A 16,288-nucleotide genomic window follows, 5' to 3' on the forward strand; every position below is an offset into this window, starting at 1 on the left:
ATAGTGGGGAACAGACCAACAAAACCAGCCTCCGGTTTAGAGTCACCAGTTAAGCTGTGGATGTCGTAGGAATGTGAGAGGAAAACCAGAGGACCCAAATAAATATCCACACAGAGAAAGAAAGTTCTGGATTTGCTTATACAAAAATGCAATCTACATGCAGCTATCATTCCTTATTATTGAGAGTCTGTTATACTGTATGTGTTGTGAGATTTGCCCGGACACCACCAGTCGGAAACCACATCTTTATCAATTGCACACATTTATTAATCATAAATAAATCCAGTCCCAACACTACACACAATGCACACAGCAATAATCACCCCAATATCTCTCTGTCTCAGTCCTTGGCCGCCTCTATTCTATTCTTCGTCCTGCTCCCACTCCCGACTCTGGCTCTCAGACTGTAGGAAGGCGGCACCTTTTATCCCTGCCCGGGTGTGCTCCGGGTGTCTGATGACGTCCATCCGGCAGCACTTCCTGGTGTGGCGGAAGTGCTGCCCTTTGCCCTGGAAGCACTCCGGGCAGGTTCCTCCGCCATCTTGCCAAGTGTGGTGGAAGTAACTATTTTCGAGTCCTACGAGGCTTGAGGCTCCCCCTGGCGGTGGCCACGGGTCCCAACAGTCCAGAAGCTTTTTGTTCTTCTCCCGTGGTCCTCTCCTGCTCCAGGGTGGTTGCCCCCTGGTGGCCCAGAAGCTATTCCTGCCATCTTCTGGTCCTTTTAGGCATCCCGGCCAGGTAATGACCCCGGCAATCTGCCACAGTGTGTTTGTGTGTTTGTGTGTGTGGTGGATTCAGAATGTATTCAGACCCCTTTACTTTTTCACATTTTCTTGTGCTAAAATCATTTAAATTCATTTTTACCTCATCAAGTAACACTCAAAAACCCAGAATGAGAATACAGAAACAGGATTTTACATTGTTGTACAAATCGATTAAAGAAAAACGGAAATCTTTCATTGACACAAGTATTCAGACCCTTTACTCTGTAGTGGCGCTACTGGGGAGTGAAAGACTTCAACTCCCAGCAGTCCTTACAGTGGCTCTGATTGGTCATCTGCTGAGGGTGCAGGGGCTGCTGGGGACAAGGAGGCCGGCGCGAGATTTAAAAAGAGGCCAGTTGTACGGAGGAAGAGAATCTTTTTTTTTTTCCTGTCTGTCTGCCTTCCCGTTCAACGCCTGTTGATTCTTATTTTGGTTCTGGATCGTCTCCCGTTCGGTGTATGGACTGCCTAGTATCTTCTTGCTACACGAGGACTGGATTAGGATTGGTTGAAAATTAGGATTGGAAGAAAGGAACGCTCCTGATCCCATCAGGAAATACGGGTAGGACTGATCTTAACATTCACATACAACGAGCTGATCTCTGGACTATCACTCTCCATCATTATGTTACATCAGTGGCCGTTTTTAATGGACTTCGTCACGTGTGGTTTTTCGTTAGTTGTTTGTTATTTTTGAATTTGTGTTTATTGTATAATTGTTGGAAGGGAACTGGGGTGGGATTGTTGTAGTTTGCAGAGTTATATTTAGTTTATTATTGTTTAATGCATTCTTCAATTTCTGTTTTATTACCGTTTGCTTTTTGTCTCTGTGAGGGAGTCTGTGTGAGTCGGGCCAAAGCCCGTTTACCCAAAATGACCAAAGTTCGGCAGCTCCAGCTTGTAAATGGGACTCAGTGAAAGCCTGATGTGTCGAAATGATTCAACAGTGTGATATTTGCCCAGACACCACCAGTCGGAGACCACATCTTTATACAAGATACTTTATTTTCTGCTCTTTTCCAACACAACAACACAGTCCCGCACAACTCACAATGCCTCTAGCCCCAGTCACCCTTCTCCTGGGCCTTCTCTCTCCTCGTCTCTCCAGGAGCTTCGTCCTGCTCCTACTCCCGACTCCAGCTCTCTGATAGGAGGGAGGCGGCCCCATTTATCCTTACCTGGATGAGCTCCAGGTGCTCTACCTGACGTCACGGAAGCGTCAGGAGAGCACCCGGAAGCACTCCGGGTGACCCTGGAAGGATCGTCCTCCATGGGTGTGGCAGAAGTAAATAAGTCCCGGACTCCATGAGGCTCAGGGTGCCCCTTGGCGGTGGATACGGGCCTCCACAGACTTGAGCCTCCCTGCTCCCCTTCCGTGGCCCTCTTCTACTCCAGGGCGGCTGCCCCCTCGTGGTCCGGAGGACAAATATGCCACCTCTTGGTCCCTCCAGGCATCCTGGCCGGGTCTGACCCACAGCCATGTACGACAACAGACAAAATATCTTAATTTTTTTAAAAGCTTTAGTAAAAATTCAAAGTTAAACATTTCATTCAAAAAAGAGAAAATAGATATAGCAAAAAAAAAAAAAGAAAAGTTCTTGTTTAAGAGAAGTTCTGTTCAAAGCTTATAAATTTTGTTTCATTTCTAATCGTTACAAATCACTTCTAAACGTTTCAGAAAAACGGTCAGAAAACTGTATGTCTGTCTGTGCTGAAAATGGGTCTTTAAAGTCCCTGTGTAGCGGAACCTGTTCTAAACAACAACTGGCTCAATTATCACACTACTAGTAACGACGCAGTCATCATATCTTATCACGCCACTGCCATATCCAGGTAAGACCAGCGCAGTAACGGCACACTTGACTTGACCATTCCTAGTTTTCATCCTCTTTCTCTGTACGTTTAGCATTCGTTTCTTCAAAAGTTGATGACCTTGCTGTTTCCTGAGCAGCTCTTCTTTTCTCCACCCTAGCAGCCTGCTTCTTGTCTTCTTTCGTTGGCATCTTTTCACGTTAAAACTGATTAAGTCAGTGTTTGTGTTGCGCTTACTGAGTACGTTTTCCTTAATTTTTCACTAAAGCTGGCACTTAAGTCTTCAATCTGCCTCAAGAATGATTTAAGATATGAAGAGGAAGGGGAAGTGATGGCAAAGGTGGTAGGGAATGAGAACGGCGCCCATACGCATGTGCCGCCCTGCTGGCCACTGCCAAGAGTTGATCCTACAATAAAATAAAATAAAAATAAATAGCGGAATAACATTAGAGGTCAATCATCACCCCGAAAGCGGACAGTAGCCGTCATGTAGTGTATGTGTACCAAGTTTCAGGTCAATAGGTCATACGGTTTGTGAGCTACAGGTGATTTAAAATCCTGGACAGACAAACGGACAGCCACGGTAGCGTATCTCTCTATTATATAAAAAAATCCTGCGACGAGACAAGACTTTTTTCAAGAGATTTTTTCAAATCCCGTGAGACTTTGGCTATGAGATTTTTTCAAGTCACATATTGAACCACGCACACAGTACTCTGACCTCTCATTCGTGTGAACGCTTTTGTCAGACACAGTTCCTGCTCTTATAAATTTTAACATTTTCCTCACTTTAAATTCCCAATTAAAGAAGACGTATTATGTCCAAATCTTATTGAAGAATTTCATCGCGAATGGTTATCCACAGAAAAAATGAGTACACGGGCAGACCTAGCACTGAGAAATGATGAAGTCAAACGAATTAATGCCAAAAATGTCAATCGGTTACACGGCAAATTCCAAAGAGATGCAAGCTGAACTCCAAGGCTGAGGTCCATCCGTGTCTGATTGCACCATGCGTCGCTTTTTGAGTGACAGTGGGCTCTACATAAAGGACTCAACATCAAAAAGCCAGACTGGAATTTTCTGAAATGCATACTGACAAGCCACAACGCTACTGGGAGAATGTGATTTGGACAGATGAGACACAACTGGAGCTTTTTGTCAAGTCACATCAGCTCCATGACTACAGATGACAAAAATGAAGCATTCAAAGAAAAGAACACCACAGCTACTGTGACACATGGAGGAGGCTTGGTGATGTTTTGGGGCTGCTTTACTGCATCTGGCATGAGGTGGCTTGAGTCTGTGCAGAGGACAATGAAATCTCAAGACTATCAAGACATTTTGGAGCAAAATGCACTGCCTTGCCCAGTGAGTGGAAAAACTTCCCAGTGTTCCAGTTTGGTGCGGAGGTGTCAGGTCCCAATCCAGGTGGTCCATTGTGTGGTGGGTGTGTTGACGTGCTATTGGTGCCTGCTCCCAGTCTCTCTCTCTCTCTCTCTCTCTCTCTCTCTCTCTCTCTCCCTCTCCCCTCCCTCTCTCTCATGCAGGCTCCTTTTTTATGGCCTGATTGGGCGTAGAGGTGTCACATGACTTCCTTAGCCTGTCAGACATATGTATAAACGGTGCGCATGCACAGAAATGTTGCGTACTCCCGTTTCCACGTTCATATCGCGATGTACAAAACCTACACTTGGCGTAAAGCCACGCACTTTTCCACGGTACCTAATATCCTGTCGTACGCAAGTTCTCCACTCGGTTTTACAGACCCAGCGTCAAAGCAGTGCTACTGTTCCTGTGTGGTTTATCTTTCTTTTTCAGATCAACATCCCTAATGCGGCTTTATAAATACACTGAAATTAACCGCATATTGTTTATTAGTGTAATGCATCTGATTGTAATTAACCTGTAACAATATAATGGTCCAGGGAATTGCCATAGTATTCCAAATACCATAACTGCTTTAGCGTTGTTACTGTCACTGCACCTTCTTTTTCTTCTTTCAGTTGCTCCCGTTAAGGGTTGCCACAGCGGATCATCTTTTTCCATATTACTCTCACTGCACTACTCGGAGTATTTATATCACTGTATCTGAGTGGGGAATCGCAGCAGCAGCTGATTGGAGAGAATTATCGGGATACAGCATCAAGCACACGCTGCCTCAGCCATGCACACTGTCTATTTGAACTGCTCTCATATGGCAAACACTTCAGAGCCTTTCCTGTACGGACCTCGCGGTTCAGAAGCAGTTTCATCCCAAGAACTTTAAATGCACTCAATCAGTCCATCAAGTGCTCCTTGTAGAACTGTTTGTACATATAAGTACAATTACCTCACTGTAAACTTGAATTACAGTTATAATATTGCACAACCTGCCCCACTGTATAAAGTGCGTATTTACATATGATGACGATATCATTTTTAAGATGAAATGCAGCAAAATATGTTGATTATATTATACAGATAAAACTAACTTCATTTAAATAATCTGTATTGTTAATAATTAAACATGTGAGGACATGGTGCCGCAGCGCTAGCTAGTTCAGGGATTGATCCTGATTGATTGCTGTATGCTGGATGGATAGACGGATAGAATAATTAAACATGTACTATGAAGATATTTCAATGTTCCTTAAAAGTTTTGAAGAATCGTCGTTGGAAGCTTACAAATGGCTTCACGTCTATTACATAGCTGATTGTGTGGCGATTGGGTATTTGGAGATAGAAATATGAAAAATACATCTATTGAAACCAAAACAAATTAACTTGAAACTACATTCTGATACTAGAAAAATAAATATAGAGTTAGATAAATGTCAATAAAAGTTAAATAGGTATAATAAAATATGCATCTATGATATATCTCATCTCATCATATATCTCATATCTAATTTCTCTGAATTCACTGACGTAATCTTTATTTATTTATCTGGTTTGTACAACGCTATATACTGTATACCCTGCCGTTCTCTCTTATGTTCTGTAAGTGCCTTGAGCATGGGAAAGGCGCTATATAAATAAATAAAATGTATTATATCATTAATTAAAAAAGAACAAATTGGTATCAGTGGGCTCCTTTCAAAAAAACGTTAGGGGGGGGCGCGATTAAAACTGTTATGAAAACTCGGGTCACAAATACTTAAAGGTTAAGAAACACTGCTCTAAAGTAAAGTCAGATTTGTGTTTAATACGGAATAAACAATGATGGGTGCCGATGACTTCTGTCAGTTTCAAGTCATTTCTGAGACAGTTGTAGGTTTTTCTTTTTTTCATGGTGGGATCCCAACAAATTTCTCCACGTCTGTATGTTTGTGTGTGTTAGGAAAAGCCTAAAAATCCACATTAGAGCCCCAAAAGTTCATCTAGAGCAGTGGTCTCCAACACGTTGCTCACAAGCTACCGGTAGCTGCTCAACCCCTTTCTAAGTAGGGTTAATGAATCCTACACACATTTGAAAACTTGATTAGTCAAATTAGGGGTGGGCAATCTTTCCAAAAAATCATATCACGATCCTTTTAACACAAAATCACGATCCACAATCTGAATTGCAGTCTCTCTTTTCAATGTGGCATACACTTCAGAGAATATCCGGACTCAAACTCATCAAGGCCTAAGTAACACTTTACTTTAAATACACCTGACAACAAGCATTTTGCTACTGGGATTCTTTCACCTTTACTTTAACAAATTTCACTTGCTGACTCCAAATCTGAAAAACGTTTTCGTCCAGCAGCACGTCCCGTTTTTTTTAGTTATGATGTTCCAGGTCTTGGACAAATAGAGTGACTGGACAGTAAAGGCGATGCGTTTCAGCATTTAAGAAATAAGTTTGGTCGTGAGAAAAGTGAAACCAAAATTAAGGAAAGGTGTTTTTGTTGGCCCTGAAATCCGTGAACTGATGCTTGACGAGGAGTTCAAAAGGAAACGGAAGCCCACTGAATCAGCACCCTCATTCGTGTGGGTTGTCCAGAATTTTCTTGACAGTCACAGAGCAGAGAATTATACTGAGCTTGTGGAGAACATGCTGAAAGTATATCAGCTTACGGGAGCCAGAATGTCATTGCAGACGCATTTCTTACATTCTCATCTTGACTTTTTTCCACCAAATCTAAGCGATGTCAGTGATGAGTATGGGGAATGATTTCATCAAGATATAAAGGGGATGGAAAACTGATATTGGGAAAAATTCACTCCGAGCATGATGGGTGACTACTGTTGGTTCTTGCAAAGAGAGACACAAGCGCAAAAGCGAGTGCCTCAGACATTTTTGGGCACGCTGACCTCACTTTTATATTGAGGTAAATTGACATAAGTAAACTTTAACGTGTCTCTGGTATTGTCTTCTGGTTTGTTTTCAGAATAAACACATCAAAATAATTTGGGTGGGACAGAGTCCAAACACCAGATATCGTGTTGATATATTATAATGGTATTCGAAAGTGTCAAAACGTCAATGATGTGTATTTCAAAAACCTGACGTGCTAGCTTAATTAATAAATGATAATAATGACTTTTATTTATATTGCGCTTTATATTTTAGCAATCTCAAAGTGCTACAGAGTAAAAATAAAATAGTAAAACAAGAAAATCTATTTATACTTTAACAAAATATCTTTCTAAAAAGTTGAGTTTTTAGATTCTGTTTAAAAACATCAGTCGACTGTGGGGCTCTCAGGTAGTCAGGGAGGGCGTTCAACAGTCTCGGCGCCGCAGATGAAAAAGCCCTATCACCCATACTGCGACGCTTGGTTCTAGGGACTTGGAGAGTGTTAGTGTGTACAGAGCAGAGGGTGCGTGAGGAGGTATGAGGGGTAAGGAGTTCCTGTAAGTAAAGGGGGGCATGTCCATAAATGCAGTGATGGGTGAGTATTCTGAGTGGGACAGGGAGCCAGTGAAGGGTTTTCAGGATTGGGGTGATATGGTCATGCTTTCGCACCCTCATCAGGATCCTGGCAGCGCTATTCTGAATGAAATTAGTGTAAAAAACTTAATAAAGAGCTGCTCTGAAGTTCCCAGAAGCAAACAAAAAATATTTTTTGTAGACCAGTGATATCAAACAAAGTTGAATTCAATTGTTCTCGTGTTTGCCAACTAATGCACACGCCCCGAAGCTGGCGAGAGAGCGAGGAAGGCCCCAACCCCGGCCCACTGTGTGTTTCTCGGATTCGCACAAATATAATCGGTATGGCAAGCGAACTCTGATACATAGCGAAATCAAAGAAGTTGCAAAATCAACCGGAATGCTCAAGTAAATTACAGAAAAAACCCGATCTAAATCTGTTAAGTAGTTCTCTCATGAAAGCGAACAGACATGCAGACATTGAATTTTATATATTATATATTAGTAAACCTTCAAAATAATGTGCAGTTAAAGTCTCAGCATTTCTGGAGCTCCACATAGCTATAAGAATCTTCACCAAGCAGCTCTGAAAATGTCTGCTTTGTTTGGGTCTCCATACCTCTGTGAGCCTGACGTGAATGTCATGAAGTCAAAGTTCAGAGCCAAGACTGACAGACGGACATTTAAATTACTCCATCAGAGTTAACCTCAGTGTCTCCACTCCACCAGACACCTCAGTCCTCAACTAAACAACACATCACACATGTGACTGGACCTGTGAATAAAGTGACACAGTGACATGTGACAAAGTGACAAATGAAGAAGTCAGATCTGCGTATTTGGAATTGCATTGTTTGGTTTTGACAGCATTCATGGTTTAATCCAATAGTGTGAGATACACTAGAAAATGCATACAGACATACAGAATGCACTTTCAGGTAAACAAAATATATTTTTTGTGATGTTTAAATGCAAAATGTGAGTTGTGGACATCAACATTTTGTAAATGTTCAGGCAAAACAAGCTTATTCAGAAGAAACGTTAGAAAACACACATAGCTCCCGGCCATTTTCATTTTTGTAAAAGTAGCTCTCAGGGGATAAAAGGTTGGAGACCCCTGATCTAAAGCCTCAGTAATTGAGCCCTCATCTTTGAGGCGGTGCCGCACCACACCTAATATATGGACTATCCGGGGCCACAGTAGATGAGCTGTCACCAATGCAGTCTCGTGAGTCCTTTGTCCATGATTCAAATTCTGTCTCTGATTTTAATCTAAACATCAGCCTTTTACAGAAGCTCCATATTTATAATAAAGAGCTTCTGTAAAAAGTCAAACCCCTCCACCCCATACTCCCTAGGATACAAATAAAGTCCTACCTAATCTAATCTATCAGTTTGAATTGTTGATGTTCTCCCTGTTGCTGTGTGAGGGTTTCCCCTGCTGCTCTGGATTTTCCTTCACATCTCCCAAGACTTGCAGATTAGGATAACCAGTAACTCTAAATTGACCCCCCAATCTGAGTGAGTGTGTGATCCCTGTGATGGACGGCTCCCTTTCTCTCTTTGCACTCCTTGTGTAGCCTCTGAACACCTGAATACCCTAAATGAAATAAAGTGGCTTGGACAAGGTCATCTATCTATGTACGTTACCCATCACCAAATGTCTTACCCTCCTGAAGCTCCGCCATTCCCTCGGGTTGCCTTTTTAAATAATGGACGTCTGGGCTTCTCTTTCTGCCTTCCAGGTCAGAGTTTGCTATTAACAAACTGAAGCGGGCCGGTGCCAAAGCGGGAATGTTCCTGATCCGACGCAGCCCCAAGGAATTCAACGATTACTTCATCACCATTTGTGTGAAGGTGAGTGCACATGTGTGGCTGGTGTGTGCCCCCTACTGGTCAGTCCTAGGTATGTATGCGGCAAAGAGTTCTTGTATGGCAATACAGTATTTACTTACTTGATTCGGTTAAATTCAGCTTAATTTGGTGTTGACACTTAATTTTGGATTAAACTATTTTTAACCCCTCAGGGATTAATAAAGTGTACTAAAAAATAGTAATTTGTCATTCTTCTACATTTACCAGCGTGTAGTGTTTTCCTATCTTTTTTTTTAAACAGTTTATTAATTTTATTAAAATCAGATAACAATCCATACACGTTATCCTATCTCGTTTAATTATTAGATATTTGTCTCACTCTTATATATAAGATCAATAGCCAGTACATTCATCCATCCATCCATTTTCCAACCCGCTGAATCCGAACACAGGGTCACGGGGGTCTGCTGGAGCCAATCCCAGCCAACACAGGGCACAAGGCAGGAAACAATCCTGGGCAGGGTGCCAACCCACCGCAGGACACACACAAACACACCCACACACCAAGCACACACTAGGGCCAATTTAGAATCGCCAATCCACCTAACCTGCATGTCTTTGGACTGTGGGATAGCCAGTACAATTGCTTTAATTATTGTTTTATCCAGGCATGTCGCATGACTCACTTAGCAAGTCAGACACATAATAATAATAATAATAATAACTAGCCAACCCGCGGCGTAGCATACGCCACATAATTATGTATTGATAGGTGAACACTTCCTGAACGACACAGATGTCCAAATGGCGTGGGTTTGAGGATACAACTGTGAGTGAATGAAAAGATAGACCTCTGGAGAGAGCAACATATAATTGTTCGTGATTGAAACCGGGATCGTCTGTGACGATGGAGGCCATGCTGGTGAAAGTTACTTCGTCGGTAGGGATAAGTGTCAGTACTTGTAGATGAAGGTGTAGCGAGTCTTCGTTGTTGACCCTTAATATAGCTTGCGTACTGAGATGTTCCAGAGTCACAGTTGAGAAACACTTTTTTAATGTCTTTTAAGCACAGGGGAAAAAATGAACATGTGAAACATCTGTAATGTAATAAGCCACCAAGAAAAGTAACATTGCAACAATGCTATCTACGACCCGATCGCTGTAAACAGAAGTGAAAACAAAATCGAGCCCGGTGCATTCTTTAACTGCCTTGTGGTGCTGTAGTAGTGCTGCTGCTTTGCAGTAAGGAGACTGTGGAAGATTGCGGGTTCGCTTCCCGGTTCCTCACTGTGTGGATAGCACTTTGAATACTGAGAACATTGCTATATCATTATTATTATTTATATCAATGTAATGAAGTATTATTACTCTTATGTGTCCAGCACTCTCTCTCTCGTGCGCGTGCACCTGTATGTGTGTATGTGTCGCTCGCTCGCTCGCTCACTGCACGTGTTCCTGCAGGCATACGCCGCATAATTATTTATTGATGGCTGAACACTTCCGGAAAGACACAGTTGTCTAAAAGGAGGGAAAAAATGAACATTTGCAAAATCCGTAACGCTGCTTTCAGTAAGTACAATGCACACGTGTTTAATTTGTCGGCCACTTTTTGCCAGCCTTCTTTTCTGGTTTGGGCTGCTTTTACAGTGTTACCGCTTGTGCATATTAAATCTTGAAATCCTTTGAGTAACTAATTAACTAACTAACACCCACCCACCCACACACACAGCTTGTGTGAAAAAAATGCGCCTGTACTTTCATCATTTTGTTGCAGCCTATCAAAGACTTGCTGATCATGTTTTCTAGACTCAATATACATTGGCTTTTCATTCAGCGCGGGGGCGCGCATTCATCTCGGATTATTACATCCAGCTAGACTAATCTGCTACACGGCTGCGTTTGAAAAACCGACTTATCCCGGATGAGTTTCACCGGCTGTAATGATTAGGAATCCGGTTGGAACAAAACCCTGCAGCCACAGGGGTTCACCAGGACCGAGTTTGGGAAACACTGCTGAACAGAGACGAAACCGACTCAGGTGAGGAGTTGGGGCGGGCAAAGTAGTTGCAGCTATTGATTATTCAGTGTTGTTTGCCTGGGTGTCTGATCTGCTCGACGGGATCAGAAATAAAAGGAAAACAATGTGAAGGCAATGTCACAGGTGATCCTGTGGTATAGCGGGTCCACAGCCCCCCTTCAAAAGGCCATTTTTAAATAAATAATCATCGCACTTACAGCGTAGCGAGGGGCGTGGAAGTGTGGCTGAAACGGTTTCCGGGTGGAGTCGTGCTGCGGACGTTTCTCCCCTGTGCAGTGTGCGAGCGAGTGAGGAGAGAGAGAAAGCCGGTACGTTCGAGTGAGCGAGAGCAGGCTCGAAGGCAGTGTGTCCCTGTGGTGTAGCGGGTCCATAGCTCTCCTTGAAAAGGCCATTTTTAATCAGGCGACTGACAATAGTGGAGTCAGGCACAGAGAAGGTCAGCTGCTGAGAGAGTGTCTCGACTGTTGCAAGGCTTGCATCGGTGAAGCAGGTGAGACGCTAATGAAACAGAGGCACAGGGCTTATTGGTTTTTAAAGACTGCTTCCTTCATTGTGTTTTAACCTCAGTTTTAAAGGATTGTTTTAAGGATCCCATGGGATACCCCTCGCAAACTGTTTTACACGCTGCATACAGCGATTCACATCCGCGAGAAACATGCCTCTATGAACAGTCAACATGGCTCAGAGGTGCATGTGGACTCTAGCACAGACGAACATAAATGATGCCGTGTTTTCTGAGTCATCGCGTCCGAGTTGGTGGGCGTGGCTCTGCGAGTTGTCGTCGTATCCAATGGTCTTAGAGTTGGTGGGCGTGGCTCCGTCCTGCGTGCTTCCATGGGTGACTTGCTTGCTCTGGCGGCGGCTTAATGAATTACTGTATATATAATAATAATAATAATAATAATAATACATTGTATTTATTTGTAGGCGCCTTTCTAAACACTCAAGGACACCAAACAATAGATAAAACACAGATTATAAACAAAAGTAAAATACAGAAGTTAAAATCAGAGAAATTGTAATCAAAGAGAAAAAGCCATCTGAAACAAATGAGTTTTAGGTTTAGATTTGAAAAGTGAAAATGATTCAATATTTCTAAGCTCAGATGGTAGTGAGGTCCAGAGCTGGGGAGCAGAGCAACTGAATGGTGGTAAGACGGATGAAGGGGACAGTCAAGCGGATGGAGGAAGAGGATCTAAGGGTACGGGAGGGAATGGCAACATGGAGGAGGTCAGACAGATATGGAGGGGCGAGGTTGTGGAGCGCCTTAAAAGTTAACTGGAGAATTTTGAATTGAATGTGGAACTTAACTGGAAGCCAATGAAGCTGCTGCAAAACGGGAGTGATATGGTGAACAGAGGGGTTTCTGGTAATGTTGCAGGCAGCTGAATTCTGGACCAGTTGAAGCTTATAAAGAGATTTGAGAGAAAGACCAAAGAAAAGGGAATTGCAATAATCGAGACAAGAAGTGACAAGGCTATGAACAAGGATAGCAGTGGTGTGGGGAGAATGTGATTAACGTTACACCAGTGGAAACATGCAGACCGTGAGATGTTAGTGATGTGGGACTGAGAAGATGGAGTACTGTCAAGGCTCTTAACCTGTGGGGAAGGGGAGACAGAGGAATTATCAATAACACTGGAAAAATGATCAGTTTTGGATAATGTGGATTTTGTACCAATGAGGAGAACCTCAGTTTTGTCACTATTTAATTTAAGAAAGTTTGAAGAAAACCAGGATTTGATTTCTGCTATGCAATCAATAAGTGAGGAGGGCGGAATGGAAACAGTAGGTTTGCTAGTGAGATAGAGCTGGGTGTCATCAGCATAACAGTGGAAGCTAATGTTATATTAATGAAAGATATTACCAAATGGAAGGAGGATGAAAAGGAGGGGCCACAGGACAGAGCCCACCTGAAGTAACAGCGGTGGGTTGGGATGTGAAAGTTTTAAGCTGAACAAACTAAGTGTGGCCTGAGAGGTAGAATCTGAACCAGTCTAGTGGAGTGTGGGTAACGCCAATCGAAGATAATCTGTTAAGGAGAGTAGTGTGATAAATAATGTCAAAGGCCGCACTCAGATCAAGGAGGATGAAATCAGGAATTAAACCAGAATTCAGCTGCCATAAGGAGGTCATTAGTAATTTTTATAAATTGTGAAGAACTGGAAACTTTGGGCTTTAAAGTTCAATACTTTACACAATAAATCACACCCTAAGGGTCTTCATTCGTGAAATCCCACTGTCCTGAATTTTAAGTTCAATGAGGCCGCACCCTGCTGGGTTCCTGCATATCACTGTGGTGTCATCTGCCATTTCTGATATCTCAGTCTAGTAAATGTAATGCATGAGCGCCCTCTGCTGGTCAATGCAGCCAGGTCCCCACTATGTAAAGTACGAGTGTCAACGTCAAATCCTGGAAGGCCGCAAAGGCTGCGGCTTTTCATTCCAGTCACTTTCTTAATTAGTCACCAATTCCCGTTGCTAATGGCTTATCCTCAGTTTGCTTTAGTCTAATTAATTTGATTTTTGAGATCCAAGGCCACCACCCAACTCACACTGCACCCGACCTCCTTGGCCCCGCAGGCCAAGCGGAATGAGGCTTCGGTGGATGCTGAGGCAAAAACTCGGCTTTGAGGAGATTCTGGTCCACCGCCCGGCGTCTCAGGAGGGGGAAACAGTGCAGTGTCAACACTGTATATGGTGGGGATGGTGCGCTGCTGACCTCGACTCGGGACGTTGTGGGTCGGTGGGGGGGAGTACTTCGAAGACCTCCTCAATCCCACTAACATGCCTTCCAATGAGGAAGCAGAGCCTGGGGACTCAGAGGTGGGCTCCCCCATCTCTGGGACCGAGGTCACCGAGGTGGTCAAAAAACTCCTTGGTGGCAGGGCCCCGGGGGTGGATGAGATACGCCCAGAGTTCCTCAAGGCTCTGGATGTTGTAGGACTGTCTTGGTTGACACGTCTCTGCAACATCGCATGGACATCAGGGACAGTACCTCTGGATTGGCAGACCGGGGTGGTGGTCCCCCTCTTTAAGAAGGGGGACCGGAGGGTGTGTTCCAACTACAGAGGGATCACACTCCTCAGCCTCCCTGGAAAAGTCTATTTGGGGGCCCTGGAGAGGAGGATCCGTCAGATAATTGAACCTCGGATTCAGGAGGAACAGTGTGGTTTTCGTCCTGGTCGCGGAACAGTGGACCAGCTCTATACCCTTAGCAGGGTCCTGGAGGGTGCATGGGAGTTCGCCCAACCAGTCTACATGTGTTTTGTGGACTTGGAAAAGGCGTTCGACCGTGTCCCTTGGGGAATCCTGTGGGGGGTACTCCGAGAGTATGGGGTACCAGACCCCCTGATAAGGGCTGTTCGGTCCCTGTACAACCAGTGTCATGGTCCGCATTGCCGGCAGTAAGTCGAACCCGTTTCCAGTGAGAGTTGGACATCCGCCAGGGCTGCCCTTTGTCACCGATTCTGTTCATAACTTTTATGGACAGAATTTCTAGGCGCAGCCAGGGTGTTGAGGGGGTCCAGTTTGGTGGACTCAGGATTGGGTCACTGCTTTTTGCAGATGATGTTGTCCTGTTTGCTTCATCAGGCCGTGATCTTCAGCTCTCTCTGGATCGGTTCACAGCTGAGTGTGAAGCGGCTGGGATGAGAATCAGCACCTCCAAATCCGAGACCATGGTCCTCAGCCGGAAAAGGGTGGAGTGCCCTCTCAGGGTTGGGAGCGAGATCCTGCCTCAAGTGGAGGAGTTCAAGTATCTCGGGGTCTTGTTCACGAGTGAGGGAAGAATGGAGCGTGAGATCGACAGGAGGATCGGTGCGGTGTCCGCAGTAATGCAGGCTCTGCATCGGTCTGTTGTGGTGAAAAAGGAGCTGAGCCGTAAGGCAAAGCTCTCAATTTACCAGTCGATCTATGTTCCTACCCTCACCTATGGTCATGAGCTATGGGTAGTGACCGAAAGAAAGAGATCGCGAATACAAGTGGCTGAAATGAGTTTCCTCCGCAGGGTGTCTGGGCTGTCCCTTAAAGATAGGGTGAGAAGCTCAGTCATCCGGGAGGGGCTCAGAGTAGAGCCGCTGCTCCTCCGCATCGAGAGGAGTCAGATGAGGTGGCTCGGGCATCTGATCAGGATGCCTCCTGGATGCCTCCCTGGTGAGGTGTTCCGGGCACGTCTAACCGGGACGAGGCCCCGGGGAAGACCCAGGACACGCTGGAGGGACTATGTCTCTCGACTGGCCTGAGAACGCCTTGGGATTCTCCCGGAAGAGCTAGAAGAAGTGGCCGGAGAGAGGGAAGTCTGGGCATCTCTGCTCAAGCTGCTGCCCCCGCGACCCGACCTCGGATAAGCGGAAGAAAATGGATGGATGGATGGATGGAGATCCAAGGCTGTTAATTGTTTCTTTTTTACTTCCATGTAATTGGAAATTTGGTGACCGGGTCAAAAATTTGCCATCGTGTTGAATTCAGATTCAGATTCGATGATGTTCAAAATATCGAAAATGAGATTTTAGCATGGCATCTGTGGAGAATCAAATTGATTTTCACCTCCTAAAATTACAATTTTTGTTCAGGAAATGATGTGTTATTTTGTGTTGTGTTGAGTTCCTGGATGATTACATTCTAGCAAAGACAAAAAACAAAAAACTTAAAACAAACATTTTCTGAGGTATCCAAACTGATTGCAAACACCGAAACTGACCTCTCTCCTTCAAACAAGTTTCATCGTGTTTTGTAGTTATGGGCTCCCATGATAGGTCCAGTTTAGCCTGTTGCTTTCTTCCATATCCCTCAAAAATGATTTGACCTTTACTCAACAATAACGATAACGATAGAAATCGTTTAATTTTTTGCTGTCTACTCTGTTTAGGAACCAGACCGAGCTGATTTATTTGCCAATGATGCTCTCGAATAGTTTTTTCGATAAAGTGTCATTTACATTAAATTAAGAATGAGATGTGAAGTGATCACATAACTCGAGAGTGGCCTTGAATGGAGTTCATGGAGGTTCACCTTTAA

General features: G+C 44.0%; 1 protein-coding gene across 1 annotated transcript in view; it reads left to right on the forward strand.

Moving 5' to 3' along the window:
* Positions 1-16,288, forward strand: part of jak3 (Janus kinase 3 (a protein tyrosine kinase, leukocyte)) — a 156,257-nt gene that overhangs the window by 39,101 nt on the left and 100,868 nt on the right. Inside the window, exon 8 of the mRNA XM_051934977.1 lies at positions 9,162-9,273. Coding sequence (XP_051790937.1) covers positions 9,162-9,273 — 112 coding nt within the window. The remainder of the gene's footprint in view (positions 1-9,161; positions 9,274-16,288) is intronic.

The sequence above is a fragment of the Erpetoichthys calabaricus genome, chromosome 12 (genome assembly GCF_900747795.2).
Source record: "Erpetoichthys calabaricus chromosome 12, fErpCal1.3, whole genome shotgun sequence".
NCBI classification, from domain to species: domain Eukaryota; kingdom Metazoa; phylum Chordata; class Cladistia; order Polypteriformes; family Polypteridae; genus Erpetoichthys; species Erpetoichthys calabaricus.